Source organism: Egretta garzetta, unplaced genomic scaffold (genome assembly GCF_000687185.1).
Source record: "Egretta garzetta isolate BGI_Z169 unplaced genomic scaffold, ASM68718v1 scaffold361, whole genome shotgun sequence".
Lineage (NCBI taxonomy): Eukaryota > Metazoa > Chordata > Aves > Pelecaniformes > Ardeidae > Egretta > Egretta garzetta.
This window is the reverse complement of record NW_009258688.1, coordinates 828,395-854,338: the sequence shown is the minus strand read 5'-3', so window position 1 is coordinate 854,338 and position 25,944 is coordinate 828,395. Positions and strand designations below refer to the sequence as shown.

Here is a 25,944-nt window from a genome sequence, read left to right as displayed (position 1 = left end):
TTGTGTGGAACATAGGTGCTTTAACTGAGCTCCACACAGCTTCACTGTCACCCAGAAATAATCCCAAAACTCATGTCTTTGCACATTCCTATTGTCCACCTACCATTTCTGTTTCATTCCTTCCTTCAACAGATTTAGATAGTAGACTTTCTGGAGAAAGTACTTGGAATCTCTTTAATCTTTGTGAAATTATTTGCAAGACTGTGGAGCCCTATAAAAGTTTATAGTGAATAACACCTGATGGAAGGTTACAATCACTGCATAATTTTTCAGACAAGGCACGCTTAAAGCCAGGAATATTATTTCAGGCTGAATTTTTGTGCCTGTGACTATCACTTTGGAAGTATATTTAGGGGAGACACAGAGGAAACAGTAGTAAAAATCAGGCATTAAGAATGTGAAACTCTTAGTACAGTGGAGGTTGGTTTAAGTCACTGGGATGATGATAATTAATAACACCTAAGTATCAGTTCTCTGTTTTTGCTGTGGAGCAGAACAGAGATTCTGAGGTGGCAAGCTATATTGTAATAAATTGGAGGATGCACTCATGTTTGATCATATATTTCTACAGATGCCTCCATATTTTTCAGTCTTCCATTTATAGATGCTGTAAAATTTTTTTTTAAATGTGCATCTCTCTTTCAGCCATTAATGAATTTCCTGAAGATGTATTTACAAATAAAGAACGGCAGCAAGGAGGAGTTCTGCTTCATATCATTGCTGTAAGTTTTCCTCTACTGTGCTTCATTTTTGTTTTCCTTTTATTTGTCTTCTAAGGTGTTAATCATCTTAGTGGCCTTACTAAACAGAGCTCTGTATATATTGACATGTTAGAAATACTTTGATTGCAATATTTCTAATATGTCTATATGGGTACCAATGTTCAAAAGGTAGCATCTTAGGGACTTGGCTTAGTGGTGGACTTGATAGTGTTAGATTAACGATTCAACTTGATCATCTTAAGGGTCTTTTCCAACTGAAATGATTCTATGATTTATTGAAGAAAATTATGCAAGTCTGAATTAGCAGTGCCTATGCATTCATCCTCTTGGAGATAAAATCCTGGGCGCATGGGTCACAGACTTGTATTTGTTCGTATTTCATCTTGTATAAACAGGGTTTGGGATTCCTTTGTTGATGACATCAAGCGTGATGTGGAATATTCTTGGTTTTCTTTCTTGCCTCTTGTGCCTCTATGCAAAAGACACAATTGTAATTAAAAAAACCCCAAACAAACACAAAAAACCCCTGTGAAGAAATATAGAAAATGTTGTGTGGAGTTTTCCATTTTGTTGTAGAAAAACCAAAACACGTAAGGCCTGCGGGCTCCAGTTTTCCATTCCCAGCTCAGGGAAAGTAAAGTAAAAAGGAGTTGTGACAACAGCAGGATTAGGCCCACTGCATGAGCACAGCACATAGAGCCACGTAAGACAGTGGGAGAATCACATGCATGTGGGGAACCAGGATCATTCCTGAAAGGTTTGGTGCAGTAAGCTATAGTCAGGGTCCACTTCTTTCGAGGTGTGATTATTTCTTGAGTATTGTTAATCAACATGGTGTTACTTTCTATTTAATTACTTGGTCCAATAAGTAATTGAAAATATAGATGATGACTATGTAACTTGGTAACCCTTACCTGTTATTTCCCTTTATATGTAGTCTTTTGTGGCGCCCTATTCTGTCAAACTGTGGTACCTTTCATATTCTAGAGTCTGGCAAACATTCTTGTTCTAAACTTAATCTTACATTCAAGAATCTGGTTTTATGCCTTATCAGCACAGGGCTTTTTCTTTAGAATTGAATAAAAAATAAAGCTGTATATTTCTGTTAGTCTGAATAAATATAGCATTGCCTTCTTTCCTCTTTTCATGTACAGGAAAAAAAAATGAAGTATTTCCTGAATTTATTTTCTTTACAGGCTCTTTATATGTTCTATGCTTTGGCTATAGTATGCGATGACTTCTTTGTTCCATCTTTAGAAAAAATTTGTGAGGTATGTTAAAGAACTTTATTACTCTTTTGGAAATTTATTTAGAGAATATTATTGAATCAAACCTTTTGTGCCATCGTTCTTTGGAGTTCATTCCTGTCAACGTTTTGGCCTCCGTCATTTTCAAATTGTTTGAGTTTTCCATCAAAAAATAAAACTGGTCTGGGCACATTGGTCCTCCTGGCCACACTCAAGGAGGAAAAATGAAAGATTTAATGAGATCAGATGGCAAAACTAATTCTTAAATACCTGAAGCTTGTAGCTAGTATGGATATAATGTATGGATGTCTTGGGTTTATTATTGTACTCCTAGTTTTAAAAGTCACTTGTGAAAAGAAATCATACATAGACAAATTAATGTGTTGGCTATGCAAATTTTATTGCACATCTACCACTGTATCAGCAAGGAGAAAACAAGCATATGCAGTCCTAGCATAAACCGAAGAAAAGTGAGAAAAGGGAGAATGCATGAGAGAAGTATGTACCTTGGTTTGATACGGAATGAAAATACATATTTTATATGCAAAAAATTAGTAAATACATGTAGTTACTTTACTTAATTGTTGAGAAGACTTTGCAAAATTACATGTAGGGTTCTAATTAAATGAGGTGATTGGGCTAGGGTAGAATTTATACTTGGCATGTAAATGTTGTGTTAGATGAGGCTTTGGTCAACTTCTACAAAATGAATACAAAACCAGATTTTAATTCCTTTTTGATTCCTTTTTAATTCTACAAAATGAAAAATCTCATCTCCTTGGCTTTTTAACAAAAATATATGTAACCATTTTTTGAAAAACTCTTGTAGCTAGTTAAAAAGTCTATTTTCCTATGGATATATGTATTAGTGTCACTCAGAGCTATGTATTTACATTTATCAATAGAAGAACAAATAGAAGAATAAAGGAGGTGGCCAATAATAGTAAAATACTTAGTAGGGATCTTTTCTTTCCCTTTTCCGATGTTCTGTCTTCAGCATGCACCTTATACACCATATTTAAGTTGTATCAGTTGGCTTGTACCAATTAAGTTGTCACTGATCCTTCATAAAATCTTTGCCTCTTGCCTCATATTCTGCTGAACGTTAAAACAATTAAGAAGTAGTCAGCACGCTTACGTTTGAGCTCCTGCAACAGTATGACTGGTAATAGATCAAATAGTACAGTAAGGGCTTGTGTTTATGTTCTGTCAAGGTCTGTAGGATGTCGTTCTCATCAACTCAAAATGTCATGTACTGCCTGAAAAATACAGGATTTCTGTACTGGTCCTTTTGTCACTAATGACTTTTCTATCCTTGGAAGAAAAATAAGGTACTAAAGATGAGTCTAGAGACTCCCAAAAAGGAAAAAGCTTCTCCATAAAACCTTCTTTATAGTTCAAGGGAGAGATCTTCAGACAGTATTAAATTGATGCAGCCCACTTGTGGAGCTACACATGTTTCTGCTGGTCTGAGAACTCTAAGTTATCTATATCCTATTAGAGCTTAAGAGACACTGTCATAAAAATAGATCTATCTACAGTACATGGGCTTCTCTGTGCCTAATTGAACTAATTTTGTCTGTGTCAGCGGACTCACTTTTGATTAACACAGTTGTAAAGCAAAGCCAGAATCAGGCCTGCTGTTTGTAAGATTAATTCACAGAGGTGATATTTTTCTCGTATGGGTTTTTTATTTTCAAATTTGAGAAGCCCCAAGGATTGCCCTTATTCTTGAATGATTGTGTTCAGACTTCCAAAAGTAAATTAATGAAAACAATTTGAGATGTTTACAGTCTTTTTGAATCCACAGAGATGCTTTTCTCTCATCAGCTACATGTAAGCCACAATTGGCTGTTCAATTATAAGTAGGTAATTTTATCTGACACTCCACTGAGTTAGGGTGTAAACATTTTACTTGCCCAAAGTATATCTGCCTTCTCAAAAGGCAGTGTCTAATTTTGAATCATAGTGACTGTTCATCCTTTAACAGCACTGTGGCTAGAAAATGAAGAGCTTCTATCTTTGCAGCTGTAGAACTGTGTAATGTAAATACAGTTGAACTGCTGAAATTAGCAGTGCTTTTCTTCCAGAAACTACGTCTGAGTGAAGATGTTGCTGGAGCCACGTTCATGGCAGCAGGGAGCTCCACTCCAGAGCTGTTTGCATCTGTTATAGGTATGGAGTGCACATACTAGCTTTTATGAGATCTGCTGTTAAAAAATCAGCAGCAGATCAAGCAGAGGTATCCAAAAGTGCTACCATTCTTCTGTCAATTTATAATCAGCAATTGCAGCTGTCAGCTAGTCTGTGGTTCATGGTATAATTAACTACTCAAAATATCTCGAGAAACTGTGAATCTCCTCTCAAAACACAGAGAGGATTGACTGATTCTGAACATAGGAAGTAAAAGAAGAGATTTATTGCAGTCCCCTGAGAGAGAATTTGAGAGATTTGATGCCTCTTTGGCTTCTTTCTTCACAAATAAAGGAAATTAATTTTAGTAAGGAAGTAGGAGAACAGGGAACATGGGAAAAGAACAAATTAATGTATAGATAAGGCAGATCTATTAAAGGCGCAAGGACACGGTGTACATTACTTACAGAATTATTTGAAGTAATCTCTGAAATATTAAAGATTATTGGTATAGAGAGGAAGTCTAAATGGCAAAAGCAGTACCTATTAAGAGAAGGAAGGTCACAGGATTACACTGATAGAGAAGGGGGAAGGCAGCAAATTTCATAGAATATCATAGAATAGTTTGGGTTGGAAGGGACCTTTAAAGGTCATCTTGTCCGGATGCCCCCTGCAATGAGCAGGACATCTTCAACTAGATCGGGTTGCTCAAAGCCCTGTCCAACCTGACCTTGAATGCTTCCAGGGATGGGGCATCTACCACCTCTGGGCAATCTGTGCCAGTATTTCACCACCCTCATTGTAAAAACTTTCTTCCTTATGTCTAGTCTAAATCTACCTTCTTTTAGTTTAAAAACATTACCCTTTGTCCTATCACAACAGGCCTTACTAAAAAGTCTGTTCCCATCTTTCTTATAAGCCCCCTTTGAGTAGTAAAAGGCTGCAACAAGGTTTCCCCACAGCCTTCTTTTCTCCAGGCTGAGCAACCCAAAATCTCTCTGCCTGTTCTCATAAGAGAGGTGTTCCATCCCTCTGATCATTTTCGTGGCCCACCTCTGGACCCATTCCAACAGGTCCATGTCTTTCCTGTGCTGAGGACTCCAGAGCTGGATGCAGGACTCCAGGTAAGGTCTCACCAGAGGAGAGTAGAGGGGCAGAATCCCTTCCCTTGACCTGCTGGCCACGCTTCTTTTGATGCAGCCCAAGAATGTGGTTGGCTTTCTGGGCTGTGAGTGCTCATTGTTGGCTCATGTCCAGCTTGTAATGCACCAGTACCTTCAGGTTCTTCTTGGCAGGGCGGCTCTCAATCTCTTCATCCCCCAGCCTGTATTGATACCAGCGGTTGCCCTGACCCAGGTGCAGGACCTTGCACTTGACCTTATTGAACCTCATGAATTTCACATGAGCCCACTTCTTGAGTTTGTCCAGGTCCCTCTGGATGACATCCCGTTCCTCAGGTGTGTCATCCACACCACTCAGCTTGGTGTCGTCTGCGAACTTGCTGAGGGTGCACTCAATCCCACTGTCTGGGTCAGTGATGAAGATATTAAACAGTATTTGTCCCAGTCTGGACCCCTGAGAGACACCACTTGTCACTGATATCCATCTGGACATTGAGCCTTTGACCACTACCATCTGGATGCAACTATCCAACCAGTTCCTCATCTACTGAACAGCCCATCCATCAAATCCATCTCTCTCCAATTTAGAGAGAAGGATGTTGTGGGGGACAGTGTCAAAGGCCTTACAGAGGTCCAGATAGATGTTGTCCATAGCTCTTCCCCTGTCCACTGATGTAGTCACTCTATCATAGAAGTCCACTAGGTTGGTCAGGCAGGACTTGCCCTTGGTGAAGCCATGCTGGCTGTCTCGAATCACCTTCCTGTCTGTCCTCAATGTGCTTTATCATAGCTTCTAGAAGGATCTGTTCCATGATCTTCCCAGGCACAGAGGGGAAGCTGACAGCTTGGTAGTTCCCAGGGTCCTCCTTTCTACCCATTTTAAAAACGGGTGCAATTCACTTGACTACCATGGCTTTTCAAATATCTTGGAGCGTGGCTTGGCAACTACATCAGCCAGTTCCCTCAGGACTCTGGGATGCATCTCATCTGGTGCTGTAGACCTGTTCAGGTTCCTCAGGTGGCCTCAAACCTGATCTTCTCTTACAGTGGGAGGGACTTTGCTCCCCCAGTCCTTGTCTTGTGGTCCAGCCACTCAAGAGGTTTGGAAAGATCGGTTGCTGTGGAGACTGAAGCAAAAAAGTTGTTGAGTACCTCAGCCTTCTCATCCGTTGTTACCAGTTTTCCAGTCTTGCTTCTCACAGGGGATACACTTTCTTTGGCCTTCCTTTCCTGGCTGACATACGTGTAGAAGCCCTTCTTATTATTCCTTGTGTCCCTTGCCAAGTTCATCTCCAGCCGCACCTTGGCTTTTCTGACCCTATGCCTACACAACCGGGCAGTGTCCCTATGCTCTTCCCAGGATATCTATCCCTGCTTCCACTGCCTGTGCATTTCCTTCTTGCCTTTTAGTTTGACCAGCAGGTCTCAACTCATCCATGTTGGTTTCTTCCCTTCCTTTCCTGATTTCTTACGGCTGGGGATTGAGAGCTCTTGTGCTCTATGGAAAGCCACCTTAAAGATCTGCCTGCTCTGTTCCACTCCCTTGTCCCTGAGGGCAGTTTCCCAGGGGGTTCTATTGACTAACTCCTTGAACAGCTGAAACTTTTCTTTTCTAAAATTCAGGGTCCTGACTTTACCCTTTTCCTGACCCAGATCCCTCAGGACTGCAAACTCCACCAGTGCATGTTCACTGCAGCCCAAGCTGCCTCCAGTCTTGATGTCACCAGTTAGCTCACTTGTGTTGGTGATCAACAGGTCCAGTATCATATCACCTCTGGTAGGACTCTCTATTACCCGGCTGAAGAAGTTGTCCTCAACGCACTCCAGTGGTCTCCTGGATTGCCTACAGCTCACCATGCTACTTTTCCAGCAGATGTTGGGGTAGTTGAAGTCCCCCAGCAGGACGAGGGCCTGTGAGCATGATGCCTCCTGTTGTTGGAGTAAGAAGGCTTCATTGCTAAGCTCCACTTCATTGGGCAGCCTGTGGTAGATGGCAGCCACAAGGTTCCCTTTGTTGTCTCGGTCTCTAATTCTTACCCATAAGCTTTCAGCCTGCTTGTGGGTATTCTTCAGAATCTATCCATTTCTTGATGTAGAGGGCAACACTTCTGCCCCTGTTTTCTCGCCTATCCCTTCTGAACAGCCTGTAGTCATCAATAGCCACACTCCAGTCATGGGATTTGTCGCACCACGTTTCAGTAATGGCAACTAGGCCATAGCTTTCTAGCAGCATGATGGCTTAAATTTTATAAATCTGTCTTTAGTAAAGCCTTAGTACGCTTTCTGCTACTATCCCAACTGACTTTTTTACAGACTTTAGGGAAATACAGTCTAAAGGAATGCACTATAACCTTACATCCAACTTACTAAAAAGCAGGTAGGGTAAGCCTTTAGCTAAAGATTTAAAGTACAAGGAGATACAACTCTGTAGTGCATTCATATTATCTTTGGTTCTGTCTCAGTGCTGAAGATAATCCCTAGAGGTCCGCTCCAGCCATTAATTTTTGTCATTCCAATACAATTATGGTACAGACAGATATCTGAGGCATAGTTGGGTTCAGTGCTAAGGGAAATCTGAACATTAGTACTAGAACAGGTTAAGTCTGAATCCTGGTTGTCTGGTTTAGTCAGAAGGCATGCATTAGTGCACCCAAAGTGGCTACCAGTTTTTTGAGGGAAGAATCTCTTACTCACATGAGACTTTGCAAGGAAGAACAGACTAAATATTAAATACCTGGGAGAAAATTTTCTGTGCTTTATTATACTGGTTGAAATAAATTCTATGCTCCTGATGTGACTGGAGGTGTTTTATACTCATTTGAATGTATTACTGCACCGCTAACAATCAAGCTGTGAAATACAGGACTTACAGTTGAACTAACTAGCTAAGAAATAATTTAGTAAAAATATATATGTAGAGTTGTTAAGCCAAAAATGGGGAGCTGCTAGCTAGACTAAAAGCACAAAATATTCCACAGAGAAGTGAACATTTGTTATGAAACACGTTTTGGTTAAACTTTCAAACAGTCTCTTGTTCTCAGGTAGTACGTGCTCTAAGTAATTGCCTGTGACCTAAAATGAAATGACAGAGGTAATAATGGTTTTCTCCCTCTGCAGGTGTATTTATCACTCATGGAGATGTAGGAGTAGGAACCATTGTTGGTGTTCTCTGTGGAATATTTGCAGGACAGGTTAGTAAGATACTTACCTTTATGGATTTCAGTTGCTTACAATTTAGGGGGTTCCATGAGCAACTACTAAAAAAAATGAGTCTTAGTCAAAAGCAAAAATGAGCTGGCATTGTGAAAAATGTCAAATGTTGGAAAGAATTTACAAATAGCAAATATTTCCAAAAAGTTCAGCTGTAGATTTAGCACTCTAAACATGTAGTATACAGAGGAAACTGGTCCCTCTTCATACAATACTGTGTTCACAGTCAACTGATCAGTGGCATCTGCTAATCCTGGTACTGATGGTGATCAAAGAATCTAGGACACAAGCCTGAGACTTGCTCCGTCTACTCAGTAGATGATTAGACTGTGTATCATATTTTTTCCAAGTATTAAGTCTGATATATCCACAAATATAATGAAGTGGGAACCATTCATTTGCTGCAGTACAATGAATTGTACTTTACAGTTGAAATTATGACCAATTAAAATATCATTAGTAAGAAATGGATTTCATGAATTGAAGTTTCTATATGATTTTTATTACTGGTGGTTATTATAGAGCCATTGTCTAAGAGACTGATATGTCTTCCTGTTAGCATAAAACCATGATTGGTTTCGGAATCATTGCTAATAATAATTCTGTTCACACACCTAAGTGATTGCAAGATAGAGGCCTTTGTTTTGTCTTTAAAAGTGCATATTTTTGTTGGCTGAAGGTGTGATATTTTTCAGGTGGTTTGTCTCACCCAGTGGGCTGTGTTCCGGGACTCTGTGTACTACACGATATCTGTGATCATACTTATTGTTGTAAGTAGTTCTCTTGCCAATTAATGTGTTTCGTTGCTTGAATTTTTGGAGGACCAGCCTGCTAACCATTGATATACACTACTAACCAATTCTTTTCCTAGCTAGTTCTAGTGACATCTGGAAGTGAGGGCTCGGCTCCACAATGTGGTCCAAACATGAAAACTTCATAAAGCCCTGCATAATATGTGTCCATCAATGTCCATTCATTTTGTACCTATAGTCTGTAAGTTCTGCAGGCTAGCAGGCTGCTGGTACACATACAGTTAGAACTCTCTTCTGGCCTAGGGGACTGCTTGCTGTGGAGATGAAAAATTTTGAGCTGCAACTCTTAGTTTAAATGGGAAGGTGGCTGTTTCTTGCTTCTACACAGTAATTTTATTTCACAGATTCTGCATAAATTTTTCTAAATAGAGCACAGGTGAGATACCACTTTGTTCATCTAGAGCAGCATAGTAGATCCTGAACGTACACATTTACTGTGCTGGTGGCAAGGCGGGGAAGAATCCACTTTGTTTTGTAATAAATATGGATCACTAGCTGCCCATTCAGTTACAAGAGTTACATAGGGTGGAGTAAAATATGTACAACCACTTGGCCTAAGAGCAGAAGTAAAATGGCTGCCTTTTCTGCTAAAACTAGTATAGCTGTTAAAAGGACTCAAAGCTAGGTCTTTTCAGAATACATGACTTTGCTGTCATTTACATCACACAGCGTATGGGTACATGTGTGCATATCTGTCTGTCTTTCACATGCTCAAAGTGTTTTACTAAATAGTATTTACAACAATCACTGGGAGGGATCCAATACTTGTTCACAAGATTTTTGCTTTGTGAGGGGCACAATCCATACAGTGAAAGTTCTGGTTGGAAAGGGTCAAAACTTGAGTTTCTGGCTAAATATGACTGATACTTATTTAATAAATCTGACTGTTTTTCAGTATAGATCAGATAAATGATCCATTTATGCATTTTCTTTTTTTTTCCTTCTAGTTCATATATGATGAGAAAATAGAATGGTAAGTTGTGTAAATTATTCCCTACAGTTCCGTATTTTCCATGAGACTCGATCAGTAAATATAGTTGCAGTGTAATTAACTTTCACTCATACATGCTGAGAGTATGAGCTGGATTTGACACCTGGGAAATCCTGTGTATTTTCTTTAGTTATCTTTTTTATGATGGTCAGAGAAAACTAAAAGAAAATGTATGAACCTGGAAACATTAATGAAGTAACTAGGCTATATGTAAGGCCTGAAGACTCCCATGTGCAGAGAGGGTAACCAAAGTACTGCTGCTCTGATTCTGGCTGTTAACATTTATGGGGGTGCTAGGTGTCCCAAACAACAGTCCAAGGCAGGATCATAGTGGAAGATCATAAGCATTCTCTAAAAGAGTCCTCTCAGAGTGCCTGGCCTCTGCTTCAGCACTGAAATGACAAAAGGCCTTGGCATTATGAACCTCAGAGGATAGCTATGGTTTCAGTCTGCATAGCATATTTCTGAAATATATGCATTACATTTTATTTGCAAGTTTATTGGAACTTGAGAGTCTGCTTCCCCCCCTTTCTGCTGAGATACCATCTGATCTTAATGATGTGAATCCTCTGTACACAAATGGGACTTGTACTAGATGTTTAATACACACTCCTACATAAAACTTGTAAAGCATACAGCTGTTTGAATGGCCTTTTAACACTTTTTTTGTCTCTTTTTGAGGTGGGAAAGCCTTGTACTCATCATTATGTATTCATTCTACATACTTATCATGAAGTAAGTGCTTCGCTCCTCTGCATGCTCTTTAGGTGTTAATTGACCATTTCTGGTGGGGTTTTGTCCTTGGCCGTCCTGCTGAGGACAATACAGCCAATCATGCTTCTGTGCAGGATGCCTTGCTGTTTCATGCTTAATTAGTTTCACTCTAGATTTGTGCTCAGTCAACTGCAAATATTTTCATGCATCCTTTTCATAGTGCACTGAGGTAAAGTAACTTTCAGAAAAAGTTGAGAGAAACTGTCTCTTATACAAAGATATATGAAAAAGTCCACTGCATACTCTGGATTGTAAGCACACAGCATGTCAGCTACTACACATATTTTGTTAGCTCTGGAGAGCAAGGTCAAGGAACATTAGACAGACTGCTAAGCATGTATTGATCTTCAGACCATCTCATACCAGATTGTATACTGACATCCTTCTTCTGTAGTGTCACTGCCCCTGACAGGAGAGTCAGAGGTCTGACTGTTACTGCAAGGGTCTGTGAGTCCACCCTTCTACTGCAAGTTGCTTAGACTTATCCCTTGGTGCCTTCCCCTCACAAATCACCCTTTTTGGAACTTCAGTCTGCTTTTTCTCCTACATCAGGTCTTAGGAGAGTTCATTGACAGCCCTCTTAGATCCCACCCTAGTGCTAAAATAGATGCATTTTTTCTTTAGAAGGGTAAGGTCAACAATCCCAGAAATGCTCAAGCACCTGCCACGGTGAGCACAGTATTGAGAGAAACAGTGGGGTGAATTGTGAGCTGATGCAGGAGGAAAGAAGCCATTTTGTAGTGACTGTCCTGGCTCCAAAATCCGCAGCTGCAGTGTTTTGCCTTCACTTAATCTGTATCTGTCTCATGAGAGATAGGTACAGTTCTTGCTTTCCTATCAGCTTGCCACTGAATGGGGTTGGACTAGATGACCTCTAGGGGTCCCTTCCAACCCAAAACATTCTATGATTCTATGAATTGGATACTCCTTTCTCTTAACTTCCTATTAGTTGTCAGAGAACATGCATCTAGGCTTCTCTGCTTGCCTGCATAAGTTTTATTCTCAGACGCTTTAAATTTTGGTGAGAAAATGCAACAATCCAACCTTTTCAGACCTTTGCTGTGCACTTTCAGGTACAATGTGAGGTTGCAAAATTTCTTCACCCTTAAAAGCAAGAATGTTGGAAATGGTGACACAGTCAACAATGAGCTGGAAGATGGTAATAAATGTTATGCCTCTAGTTGTGATGACCCATCCATTCCATTACTATGGAAAGGTAAGGCTGAGCAGACAGGACTTGGAAAAAAGAGTAGTTCACAGGATATCCTTTTTATTTCTTTAATGCGGATCAAAACTGTTACTATTCAATCATAAGCAGGAATTTTTCTTGGGTTAACTTGACAATTCAGTAGTCAGACTGCCAGATTGAAAAAAAACCAATCAACATTTTTTTTTTTAATATTCTGGAAACAAGCTGCTTTGCACGTTGGCAATTTTGCTCCCTTTTTATCTCCTGTTCAGTGGTGAGCTACAACACTGTGAAAGAAATATTTTTTTTTTTGCCAGGAAGAAGGTAATTTTCACTTAAAAAATTAGTTTGGAACTAGAAGCTGAGACTTGGGTGTTAAAGGAAAGGACATGAGCAGATCAGTAGGCAAGAGGGATTACATGTTGAGTTCAGATCCTCAGAAGACTGGCTTTCACACACCAAGTACATAGGTAAAATTGAGAAATGCAGGTTCTTTGCTGTCTGTGTCTGTCATAAAGGGGAAGAAGATGATACTCAGTTTCTGGTACTAAAGGTAAGCAAACATACCTGGGTAATTCTGACATTTTTGTAAGCCTGTTTTTATTAGTCTTATCCTTTTTCTCTTCCATTCCCTCTTTTCTCTGTACAGCAAAATCATTCCTACATTCAAAGTACAAGCTGTATAATTACTGAGCTCTTGAGGTGCTCTTAATGAGTGAGGTCTCCTTGCTTTGTTCTTTGCAAACATCTCCCATTCTAGGAGACTGAGCTCAGCAGCAATGTAGGTAGCATTTGGAAAGGTCCTCACGTAATAACAGATAGTGGCAAACAGGAATTTAGAGTAGACTCAGAGAATCCCACTCTTTTCTGCTTTTAGTTTTTAGGCTGGGATATTTTCAAGGCAGGTACTGTCACTTACTACAGGTTTATGGAATGACAGCACACTGATACTCTGGTCTCAGGTATGGTGTTCAGACAGTAGTTTAATAGAGATTTTAAATTACTTGTCATAGGACACTCTAGCATAATTAAATGAAGATGTCTTTGAAATACTTTGATCTCATTTTACAATGAATTTCTGTGAACATTGACTATGATATAGTGAAGTCTGCCACTTGGATGTGGAAGTACAATCATAAAAGGCCTAGGGCAGTGGTTAGTTATGTATCGAAGTGGGGACACAGGAAAAGGGTGATCCAGTGAAAGAACACGGATATTGGTGGTTTTTACTTCTGAGGCATTTGTTGGGTTCTGATGTCATCTCCCTGCATGCTCTCCTCTCTAGCCACTATGTGGTAAAGGGATGATAGCACAGAGTGCTTGTCTGTCTACCTATTTCCTTTTCAGGAAATCTGAAGATTATTTAATGCTTGTGAAGAACATGCAGAACTTTTAGAAAAAGGAGCAAGAAAGCTAATAAAAACCTGGAGTCATGAGAATAGTGTCTCCACTAGCAACTGTTTATAGCAGATTTCGTCCCTAACTTCCTTCAAAGATGCAATGAGACTGCAGGTTCAGTCAGATTCCCTTTGCCTTCTCCAGCACCCTTTACACAAAGTGAGACTGCAGTTTCAGTCAGATTCCCTTTGCCTTCTCCAGCACCCTTTACACAAATGCATGCTGCGTTTGAGGGACCATTGTTCAACGTGTGAGTGTAGATATTATCACAGGGAAACCCACCTGGGATGAGAGAGGACGCAAAGAAGAGATAAGGAGGTGACAGGGTTTGAAGTGAGCAGTGGGAGAGGAGGATGGCAGTGTTAGCCTAGCTACTTTGTAGATGGTGCTTTATGTGTCAAAAAGCTGTCCTAGAAAACCATCTCATGGATGCCTGTTACATCTTCCTCCTGTTGAGTCAAACCTATCAGTGACTTGCTGTTAGTTGACACTTGTCTGGCTTCACAAGCTGAGCTGCATCTTCCCCAGGCAGCAGCTTTCAGAAACAGGAGCACTGCTAGTAGCAGGGAGAGAACTAGAGTTGGCCTCTGCCTTACCTCCAGCCAGTGGTTAGCAAGTTGCGGGATCCACCGAAAAGCCTCCCTTGCTTCATCAAGGTGTAGGTATGACATTAATCTGATTTTCTACAGGAGGAAAGTCTGATTACCTCTCAAAAAAGACCAGTTGCTTTGGATGAGAAACTTTCTTCCTACCCAAGATGGTTAGTCTGCTGCTTGAGGTGCAGATAAACAGGGTGTTCACGTGTTGCACAGCTCTCTCTTATGCTTGTAAGTTTTATTACTTTCAAGAGCTTCCAATGGAGCAATATAAAAGCTTCCATTACTCAAGTTTCAGAGAGAAAAAGGAGACCTTTTTGCCGTAAGATAAATCGAGTTTCAAGAGTGTGTTCTACACACAGAGGTAAAGGTGAAATATTTGTACTTTGTAAATAGTGCTCTTATTTTAAAAGTATAAACTTGTGGCTCTCTGCCCTTGGCTTTTGTTATGCTGACCCAGATTTCCACCAGGTGGCATGGTTCGATTCCTGCCTAAAACCAGAAACTCTTGAAAAAAGTGGGTTTCTGAGGGCCTGATCAGGAGTCAGCTAAAGTCAGCAAGAAGCTTTCTGTTTATTTTGACAGTGTTGTTGATGATGACCCTTCATGGTGAGTGGGAAGTTTAGATAGTTTGTTAAAGGAAAAGCCGTTCTCAGAAGTTATGTTTTTCTAAGGAATATCACAAAGAAGAAGCAAAAAAGGCTTTTCTCAGTCTCACGTTTGTGAAAACCACTTCTGTGATTTTTAAGTGGAGCCTGTTTGTACCATATGGGGTATGTATGTATGTTTATGGGCATAGGGAGTGAGGCTGAAGAGCTGTTATGAAAATATAAGAGCAATGTCCTGCAGTAAGTCAAAACAGCTGCAGTTATATATATATATATTTAGTGATGCGTTCTACATCAGTGCTGAGTTTTTTATCATGGTATTTCATCAAAGCTGAGTATGTTTGATCACTGTGCTTTAAGAAACAGTTCCAGAGTAACTGCAGTGCTTCCATGTTTTTCATGACACTGTAAGATAAAGAAGCACTTTGGAGACTTCACTGGAGAAACTCACTTGAGAGCAGTTAATCTGATGAGACTGTTAAAAAGATACCTGGCCTTTTTGCCTTACCAGGATTGCTGTCAAATGTTTCTTTTTCTTTGTCTAACTAAAACAAATATTAAGCTACTGTGGTTGAGTCCTCTTCTGAGAGGATTGGTTCCTAGGAAGCTTGTCTGGGTATATATCCCTTCAAAAAAAGGTGCTACACTCTTTAACTGTAAGAGTTGTTGGGATGGGCGTGCTTCTTATTTGTGTCATCGGCTGCAGTACTCAGCAAGGTTAATTTGTTTTAGATGTTGAGGCGGGGGGAGGATAATTGCTCCTTTATGTTTATCAAATGCAAAATTACCACTAGTTCTATTCTCTATTAGAGATATTAAGCTGCAAGACAAGACTAGAGTGGATTCTTTGAGTAGGGTGTATTTCTTTGTGAAACCAAAGATGTTTTTATGACACTTCAGGTGACCACAGTGTACTCATTGAAAACTCATTTTAGTGAAGCAAAGTAAGACACTCAAATGCTAAAGGGTAAAAGATATAGCTGTTTACTAGTGATTTACAGTCTTTCTAGGTTTTTCTTGTTGAATTATAATGGAAGGATATATTTCTTCAACTTCAGATGTTTTAGAAGATGCTTGAGACAGCAAAGCCTGTATTGCATGATGTGATTTACATGCATGCATGGATCTAGTCTTCTTCCTGAAAAACAAAAATATTTCAACGCTGTAACAGTGCAAAAAACCAACAATACAGATTTCTGTGTGTTTAGAACAGGTCCATTTTAATTCCTTTGTTTTAGTTGAATGTTTTCTTAGATTTCCTTTGCTTCCTGATTGGAACCATGCACTAATAATTATCTTTCACTTCTACCTCCTAAATTCTCTTCCTCTTCTTAATGTAAGTAACAATGCAAAAGGGGAGTGGGAGGGTGAAGCCAAGCTAAGCAAAGCAGAAAACAAGCAGCAAAGAATTTCTGTTGGTTTTTTTTTCCATACATATTATTACAGGTAATAATATTTATTACAGTCATATGCATATTTCCTGCCCTGCTTTCTAACACCACTTGGGTATGTCTCCTGTCTGCTGAGCCTTGCTTTGCTTGCTCTGTGTAGTCTGTAGTATTTGTGAGAATATTGGTTTGCTGTTGAGCTCTGAAAGTCCTTGTCTGTACTTGTGTTGATTCCAAATATAATTTGGTGTCTCTGTTTGTGTTCTTAACATGGTAGAACAAAACTCTTAACCTTGGTACAAGTTCCTTTATGTTATCAAAGGATTACTTATACATTTGTTCTTGACAATTGTTGGTTTTCATCATTTCATATCTTGTCATGTTAGAGATATTGATAATATTCTGTGAAGGTAAAGTGAGTATTTCTAAAAGGAGTGGGCACAACATTAGGGACTTCTGGATGTACAGCACCTTGATCCAATCTGATAGCTTCAGAGGTATCAGGAGCACTGTCTACAGTGCCACAGTGCAAGTGCTTTTAGAGAAGGCTTATTAAATTGTAGTGGGACATAAGCGATGAAAACTGGTACTACAGCATGAATGGCTGGGTAAAAACTGCTCATACTCATCTGAGAGTGGGTTGGTGGCTACCTTAGCAGAATAAAATCCCTTTTCAGCATGTGATCTAAATGAATTGCACAACTGATGAGCAGATTCACCAGGCTGCAGAAATATTACAGGCAAGTCACTCATAAATTCAAGCATTCAGATGAATATTACCCCCATCTGAGCCTGAAAAGAATGGCTCTGGGTAATGGGAAGCATGGTAAGATCAATTCCACAACTAACTCTGTCCATTGTGATCATTAGTGAAGGGGATGCAGCCGTATGGCAAAAACAGTGTTGTGATGGTGGATGAGATCATCTCCTCCAGTCCCCCCAAATACCGGTTCCCTGAAGCTGGATTACGGATTATGATTACAAATAAGTTTGGACCACGCACCAGAATGCGGATGGCAAGCCGACTCATCATTAATGAGGTAGGTTCATTAACAAAACAATAAATTACTATGAGGCAGTGAGGTTGCCAAAGAGCCATGCTCATAGTGATTCTGGAATTCAGATTCTCCCATGTTCCTAGGGATAGGCAGAGCTATGTCTTTTTCTAGCAGCTATGTCACAGCGGATTTGAAGATGGATTCCCAATTGGTGATACTGCCTGTCTTAATGGGAAGGCAGTCACCAAGGAGGGGTTCCCTTATCTCTCTGCCAGAAGATGTTTGTTTCAGAGTGTGTGTGTGTGTGTATGTGTGCACAATTGGATTTTATCTGCAGCAGAAGAATTGGTTTTGATCATTACAAAAGTGGTCAGGCTAAGAAGGGATAATGGTCAGGGCAACCAAAATCTGTAAGAACTGCTCTTACATTAGCAGTACATCAGGATCACATCAGATATTTGCCTATCTCTTCAGTCTTCAGGGTAGTCCTCAGCTCAAAATGAAAGTGGACCATAATATTATTGTGAGAGGAATTTGCCCGGGACAGTTTCAGTTAACTATTACTTGATATATTGTCACCACCATATATTGCTTGTTTCACACCCTGCAGCTGAAGTGACAGGACTGGCCAAGTGACCCTGTTCTGAGCTTGTATGAAATACCTGGGGTGAAATCTTTGGCCTGCCAACCTTGGCTTCTATGAAGGCAGGATTTTATCCTTTTCTCCCTACAATGTCAAATATGAGAGATTTTTATCTGGCAAATACATTAATTTCAGTAGTTTAGGAAATACAACCTTTAGCGAGTTCCTGGAATTTGAGCATCATAACACAGTTCAGGCGTCTACCCGGCATTGTGAAAGAAAGCATCACTAACATATTTGTAACAAAAGTCCAATTTAACAGTAAACTAGTGAAATGTTTATTAGGAAGTCAGTTTGGTGGCATACAGTCAAGAGCAGAAGATCAGGTAGGGCACACAGCAGCAGCTGGGTCTGTAAAAGTTCTGCTTTGAAAGCAATTCTTTGATCAGAAAAAAATTCTTTCTTAATGGATATGTGCACAGAGAGCTGACACTTGCTAGTTCAACATCTGCAAAAAACATTCTCTTAACCAGAGCATTTTGGATCTTTGTTCTTATGTATTCTCACTGCTGAAGTTTTGCAAAGTATTCAGACATGAGTTTTCTCTATTTTTAATTACAGTGTGTTAATACTAGTTTCAGAATTTTTTTGCATGTTGTGCAGTTACTTTATTTTTCAAGGTATTTAAGAGCACTTTTTAGGAATTTGCAATAATTTGTCATGAAAAAGAGAACACTTATTGACCCTGCATTATCTCATCTAACACACTAAACATACTTCTTTTTTTTTTAGAAAAGTAGGAAATTACTGTTACAGCTGACATTCTCCAGTGTATTAATGGGCATATATACTGACGTTTAAGACCTATCCCTGTAACTGTTGTACTATGTATTGGAACAGCAGGAGCCTTAAACATGTCTGCAGGGGCAATTAGGAGCTTCATGAAAGTATATACTCAGACAAGGGCAACAGGGCTTAGTCTTGCTTTTGAAATTATAAGTAGAGCCTTTACATTTATCTTAAGGAATGGGGATGAGAAGGAAGGAGAAGAGTTGGACCTGAGTAGGAGACATCCTGGGTAACAAGTCATTCATAAGCCAACTCTAATAGTGCAGAAATGTCTTGACTGTTACCACTAGATTATGGTGCTATTGCTGGTTTGAGTGGGAACTGTTGAGTGAGAAGTGCTTCAGAATAACCATGCTCATTAAAATAATGGTGCGGCAGAACTGATATGACAGCTTTCTTCATCATGGCCTGAAAGACTCCTGCCAGTAATTTTGGGGTGGATGGTCAACACTGGCCTGATGAAGACAGGTAGGCCACAGACAGATTTGTTTGTTGCTGACTGGAAGGAAGGCTTTGTGGAGAAACATCACAGCTCATGTGACTGAGGCTGGACAGACAACAAAACCCAGATTTAACAAAGTCAATATTTTCCAAACTATGGCAGTTTTGTCTTTGACACTGTGCAGCGTCAGCGGTTAATCCAGTCTGCCAATGGCTCAAGCAAACCACTTCAGAATGGGAGACGTGAGAATATTGAAAATGGGAACATCCCTGTGGTGAACCAAGAGGAGGAAAATGAACAGGACAATCTATCTCCCTTTTCACTGCCAGGTAAGGCTTACTTTCCAGGTGTTTATAGTAAGGAAACAGAAAATAATTAAAATGTCAGACACTGGGTTGTAAGAAAACATAACATATGTGGGGAGAGAGGAGGAAGGGGATTGATTTGACTGTCTGAAGGCTGGATTTTATGACAGTAAAACTGGGCTAAAAGCAGATCTTAGGAAAGTGTTTTTCCAGCCATCACATACAATAACGGTAGAAGTACTGGTTTGCCAGAGGCAAAGGGAAAGCAAGTAAGGCAGGTTTATATTAAAAGATGTGTCAGACCAACCTAATGACCACTGCACTGCTAGTAATTTTGAAGTTAACAGTTAGTAATGGCCTGCTGGAGATTGCTAGGCCAGCAGCAGCTAGGTGCATAAATATATAGTAACTTGATTTAGTGACTGTAGGGGAGGCTTCTTGGATGAAGGCAAAGAACGGTTTAGGGGGGGAAAGTGTTTAATATCTTTGACAGTCTTTAAAATTCTTAGAATAGCAGTATGTGATAATACCTTTTGAAATTTTTTGGAAACCCTTTGGTGTGAAGGGCTTATGTATAGCCAACCTTGTTATGTTTGTGCCCTTAGCACATTGCAGGTCGACTCTCCCCCACATGCTTTGGAGATTAGACAGCAGAGATTAGATCACCCCTCACAGACAGGTAGTCAGCAGTCATCTGTCACACAGTTACTGTTTAACACAAATATTACTGGGCATAATTGAGTATCACATGCTGTGAAAAAGAAGGAAGAATTTTCCATGTCATATATAACTCTAATTTCTTAGAGATCCCATTGCTTCCTTGCTATCATTTCAGAAGAGATGTCTGTGACTGAACAAACATTGAAGCATACTATATGAAGACTGGATAAAACCATATGTTTTCATGTGTTACTGTACTATGTGCTCTGACAGGAGCTTCTTGCAGTCAGCAGTTATGGACTGTCATCGGGGGTGAAGAATGGAAACAAACTGATTCACTGAAGATAGGCCCATTAGATGGGCTCCTGATAATCAATGAGATAATGAAAAAAATGCTTTTAGCATATGGTGAAATAAGTGGATCCAAGTCAGCAATATGCTTGTGCACATGAAGTCGCCATTAATAATAAAAACAACAGCATCAATAATAACAATAACAGTAATAAACAACTTCTAAACCCCAAAAATGTCTCCCCAAACCATCTTAAAAATGCAGGATTCAATGTACATGTTGGCAAAGATTTTTTTAACTGAGTTCTTTTTAACAAGTTTTTGGAATCAAGTTTTAATTAGAGCAGTGCAGTCATGCATTTCTTCTTATATCCAGGACAATGCAGAAGTCTTAACATGTAGTAAACATTACCTGGAGGCCATATTTGGATTTATTCAAGACTCAGACAACTTCTTTATGAATAAAAAATACATTTTGGAGTAGAGCTTGCTAAGTGTGTGACATGGACAATAGACAAAATGCTTTGAACTTAAGGAAGTAGTTATTAGTTCTGCCATTGGCCTTTTCCAAATGCAGTTTTTCTGCATTTTTGAGAAAGTCCTTGAAGATAATTGAGGTGTAATTGGCCAAAGTGGCACCACTGATGATACCATTCATACTGGAATGGAGCAAGAGTTCAACATTAACTCAAAGAGTTGTGTAAAAGTGGTAAAGTGATTGTTTGAACTCCTCATCATTATCCATAGGTTTTGTTACTCCTGTTGTCTGGAGACAGCTATTGGTTGGATTCTCATTGCTCAACTCATATATTGTGAGGGAGAATTCTTTTATTTTTGCTTTCAGAAGTACCACTTTAATAATTTTGGAGAAAATGTGAAGAACCAGCATCATGCTTTGTTGTTGTTTAAGTACTGTGGCACAATCAGTAGCCTAAAAAAATCCTGACATTTAAAACTGGCTTTAGGGAAAAGGTAGTTTGCAGACAGTTTCCCAGAATCCCCTCTGTTTTTCTTTTGATATGTTTTCAGGCCAGGAATAAGGCACATACATTTTTCTAAAGATCAGAAGTTCATGTATTCTTTCAGTACTATAAAGAGCTCTGTGAAGAATAGGCTTTCACTTTCCAATAGGACTTTCCTAGTCAACTGCTTGCAGTGTGTTAAGTGGAAAATTCACTCCAGTATTTTAAGAACTGCAACAGAAATGGCTATGAATTGGCCCAAACCCTTTTTTCTGCTGTTCTATAGTTACCTTTTTTAGCCTAGTTTGGGGTTTGTCTTTCCTGCTTCATGTGTATTCCTCCTTCAACTGCAATGCTCAGTAATAAATGTAGGGCTTTAGCACACAGAAATAGAGAATAAAATCATTACATGAAAACAGTCTCAAACTACAGCATCCAGCCTAGATCACGTATGTCAAACATCCAGAGAGGTTCACCCCCAGGCTGTGGTTTAGACCCATCTTGAAACAGGAGACAACACATAGTTTTTATGGAAACTACCTATAGTATCATACAAGCCAGCCTTTGCCTTTGGTGTCTGTGTGGGAAGAAACATTCTCTTTAAAAGAGGAATTTCTTTCTTGACCTAACCTTTAGGCCATGATGATTATCTTCCAAGAGGAAGGCTCATTTGATGCTTTACAACTCAGTTACTCTACAGTTGTTTGGAAACAGGTCTTAAACTTTAAAAAAACCCCACAGATCAGAATAAAGCAGGATGAAGCTGAGCAGACATATGTTGACAATAAAATGATGTGTAAAAGGCCTTGCATAGCTCAGTAGTCTTTTACAGCCCAGACTCAGAAAAGCACTTCTGTGCAGCTCTTAATGGATGCTTAAATCCATTCACTGTCACGTGTTCAGGATCCTTTAAAATACTCAGTGTTCTCAGCTCCTGCTGGTTTCACAGAAATGAAGAACTCTTCTGTTACAGGATTGGAGTATGGATGCTTTATATAAGTTGTGATGGTGTTACCTAAAATAGGAATAATAATTCCCAGAGCTAAAATGAGATGGCAATAAAGGAGATTATCAATCCTGCCTGTTTTTGTATGGATCCAAAATACAAAGACAATGTGTAGGATAGAAGCAAAAAGGGATTAACAGTATCTACTAAAAACGTAAAAAATGTTTGTACTTGATCAAACCAAATGTTTGCCCAATATTCTGACTCTAGCCATGAGTTTATGAAGAAGCCTGTGGAAGAATGAGACAGGACAAGTTGGCCCTCAGCTATTTTCAGCTTAAGGAACTTCCTGCACTAGGTGTAATGTCTGAGTATTTGAAAATTCTGAATGTATTTCTTCTTCATTAACCTGTCTAATTCTCTTTGCAAACATTTAACACCTACAACATCCTTTGGGAAGGAGGAACCATCTCATTTTACTTGCTTTGAGCCTGGCTCCTACTACTTTAATTTGATGTCTTCTTTTATTGGTAAACACAGTGAATAAAGCAAACCCCATGTACCTCACTTGAACACTCAGGATGCTGTAGCTCTTTGTTATATCCCCTAAGGAGTTGCATGTCCTCAAGGTTGAGCTGGAGATGGAAAAGAGTTCCATGTAGAAACCTCTATAGTTTCTCTCTCTGCAAACACTGATGCAGAGAGTTCTTTTAGCTTCTCTGCAACACCCCTGCCTTCTCTCAGTGCTCCTTTATATTTTGATCACTAGTGGACCCAGCAGACTTTCTGCTCCTAGTGTATGTGAAGTAAGATTTATTGTGATTTTTTTTATTCCTCTAGGTAGTTGTTGCTCAGACTCTCATTTTGGCCTGCTTTGTGGTACTTTTGCTGAAGTTTGGAAACATGACTTAGGTGGCTGAGTTAGGAAGAGAGCTAGTTTCCATAGCTTCTTTGATGTTGCAAGAGAGTTCTTCTAAGAAGGTAGTTCAGAGCAGGACCTAACTGCTTTTTTGGAAGAGCTTCCTCTTGCTACTGCCTACGTAATGGCACATCTACCTTAGAATTTTATTTCAGAACACGTGTGCTTCTGATGCACATCTCACTGTTGCCCTCATGTACTGCACTTTGATTTGTATTATGTTCTTGGAGCTCATGAACCAAACTCCTTTTGTAGAAGACTAAACTGGAAAATGTTCTCCAGAAGAGCAGTGAGCGTGCTCTACCTTGGAGGAGGATACAGAGGATAAATTGGAAGAGAAGCAGGCAAGGATTTAATCTGGTAACTCAACACTTCATTCTGAAAGGGAGAAGAGGGACTTGAGGAAGTTTATAAATCCCAGTTCTCCCTTAAAAAAAAAATTGATAAAGTAGACAGCAAGGTTAAAACATAGAAAATAAACCATGTAAAAATTCAACCAAGTCAAACAAGATATGGGGTGTACCTCTGCTCAGTTACATTTTATTTTTGTTGAATACTGACCTGTGTAAACCTACAGTAATTCTGAGAGTAAAGCTTGTTTCTGCATACTGGAGCAAATTCTTTTTCCGGACCAGTTCCCAATGTACCAAAAATGTAGCTTTAAGAGAAAATTATTGGCATAAATCCAAATATGCAAGATGTGGTAAGGGCAGGGCCTGAAAATAGAAATCTGAGTTGTTTTGGACAGATCTCATGGTCTGGAATTTGGACCTTGTATTCTGGAAAATGGAACTTCCGAGAAAAGTATCAGTAGTTTGGAAAATAGTTTGTTTTGGATGAGGATGAGAAATAAAACCTCAGTATTTTCCACAGAAAAAAAAAAAAAAAAAGAATTGTTTCCAAAGCTCTGTTGCAGGAGAACTGCAATAGGAATGTTTTAATATGTCAGCTGTCCCCTTGGAAGGCTGGCAAAGGTTGGGCTTCTTGGATACCCTTTTACACACTATGTAGCCTGTCTCTAGTGTCGTAACATAGAGTCTCTTGCCTCCACAGTTCCTAGGGAAAGTTGCAGAGCTGAAAACAAGAAGGATTTTCCAAGAAGGTAGAGAAGCAGCTGCTGCATTAATTTTCCTAACAGCAAATTGAAAACCATTTCGTCAGAAATTTTTTATTTTGCAACACAGGCATTTAGTTGTGGAAAATAATTCTGATGGAAAATTCACAATGGATCTAGTTTGTTATATCTATTCAGTTGTTTCTATGTTGAGTCTCATACTTGGGACAAAAATTTATGTTCCTCTGTTGTGCTTTGGATACTGCACATGCTCAGAAATGAATTAGGCTTTCAGATTGGCTAATTTACATATATTAAAGTTTTCCAATCAGTCTCAATTCTGATGAACAACAGCACTTTCTCGCAGAAATTTACTTGCTCTCTGGATTAATACAAAGCTCCCAGTGTGGAGGTGTGTATGTTACTGTTACAGATTTTCAGGTTGAGATTAGAATTAATATTGCTAATGATATGTGGGTGTAAGTATGTCTTTGTACATATAAAGCCTAATTAGGACTAAGGGGACATGTGATGTAAAAATCACTTTTAATAGGGGGAAAAACAGTTGGGTTTGTTTGTTTTGGTTTTTTTTTCCAAATGAAAAATGGTAGAGAGATTTAAAAATATGAGAAAGGAATTTAAAAATGATAAAGTGGAGCAACAGAAATATTGGCAGCAATAATCTTCCTAGGCCAGCCTGCACGTGCCTTATTTTACTTCTAAGTTTGCCGCTATCAAAAGCAAGATCCCAGAAAAATAGAAATCAACTCCAGGAAGCCTTTCTTATTTTGCAGACAGACTTAAATTAGAGAAAACTTTTTGCATTTTTCAAGTTACCTTAAATTAGAGATTTAGATGAATTCTTAAAAATACAGTTTCAAAAATGCTGTGTGCCAGTAAGATTCATGCTTTTCAGGGATGTTAGGATTTTTTTTAGATCTGTCAGCTACTAATTCCCTTGTGTAAGGAGATGCTTTTTTCATGTTTAAAGGTTTAGGCATGTTCTGAAGGACCTAATGTGTAGAGCAGTGATCTATGCTTGACTGCAACGCATTGGAAGGGAAGACTTAAGTGGAAAAGTGATCAAATTTACCAATGACAGTGACTTAGATCTGACTCCTGACAGTGTAGTTGCAGACTCCGGTCTCTCTAAATTCAGCAAAAGTGTTTTCTAAGCAGCTTATTGACTAGGACATGTAGGCTGTTTGCACTATACGCATTTGGAAGTTCTGTTTCAGACTAGCTCTAGCTTGGTCCTATGGACTAAATGCCCGTTATTATTTGGAGCACTTTTAAGTCTGTGTCTCTGTTTCAGCTTTATACCAAGGAAATCTCATCGGTGTGATGCAAGGCTGCTCTGTGTTGCAAACTAAAATACGGTAAATTGCAAACCAAAATACAGTAAATGGGACAATCAGGATATTTACTTCAAGGGTACACTCCTGATCTGAATGAAAACAGAAATGTAGTTTTACACTTTTATACTGAGCTCCTCTCAACTCTTTATGAATGTTGCAAGTAGGATGGTATTTTTCCTGTAAAAAGGCACTTGCTTTAGTACCTGAAGGAAATATTCCTTTCTTCTCAGTGCTATGATGTGTGTTACTGACTTAGTTCACGAGGACAATGTCTGTATATGAAGGTAATTTTTGTCAGCATAACATCTGGAAAGACGACAAGCCTAGAAATATATTGAAAATTAGGAAAGGGCTCTTTGTTGTAGGGCTGTTGCTTTGTTTTCTGAAA

The 25,944-nt window shown here is 39.3% G+C and overlaps 1 protein-coding gene across 1 annotated transcript in view; it reads left to right on the top strand.

Moving 5' to 3' along the window:
• The window catches only part of SLC24A4 (solute carrier family 24 member 4), an 88,589-nt gene that overhangs the window by 52,009 nt on the left and 10,636 nt on the right, over positions 1 to 25,944 (top strand). Inside the window, exons 2-11 of the mRNA XM_035888722.1 lie at positions 646 to 722; positions 1,919 to 1,993; positions 4,060 to 4,144; positions 8,341 to 8,414; positions 9,129 to 9,203; positions 10,193 to 10,218; positions 10,918 to 10,971; positions 12,084 to 12,226; positions 17,060 to 17,229; positions 19,246 to 19,390. Coding sequence (XP_035744615.1) covers positions 646 to 722; positions 1,919 to 1,993; positions 4,060 to 4,144; positions 8,341 to 8,414; positions 9,129 to 9,203; positions 10,193 to 10,218; positions 10,918 to 10,971; positions 12,084 to 12,226; positions 17,060 to 17,229; positions 19,246 to 19,390 — 924 coding nt within the window. The remainder of the gene's footprint in view (positions 1 to 645; positions 723 to 1,918; positions 1,994 to 4,059; positions 4,145 to 8,340; positions 8,415 to 9,128; positions 9,204 to 10,192; positions 10,219 to 10,917; positions 10,972 to 12,083; positions 12,227 to 17,059; positions 17,230 to 19,245; positions 19,391 to 25,944) is intronic.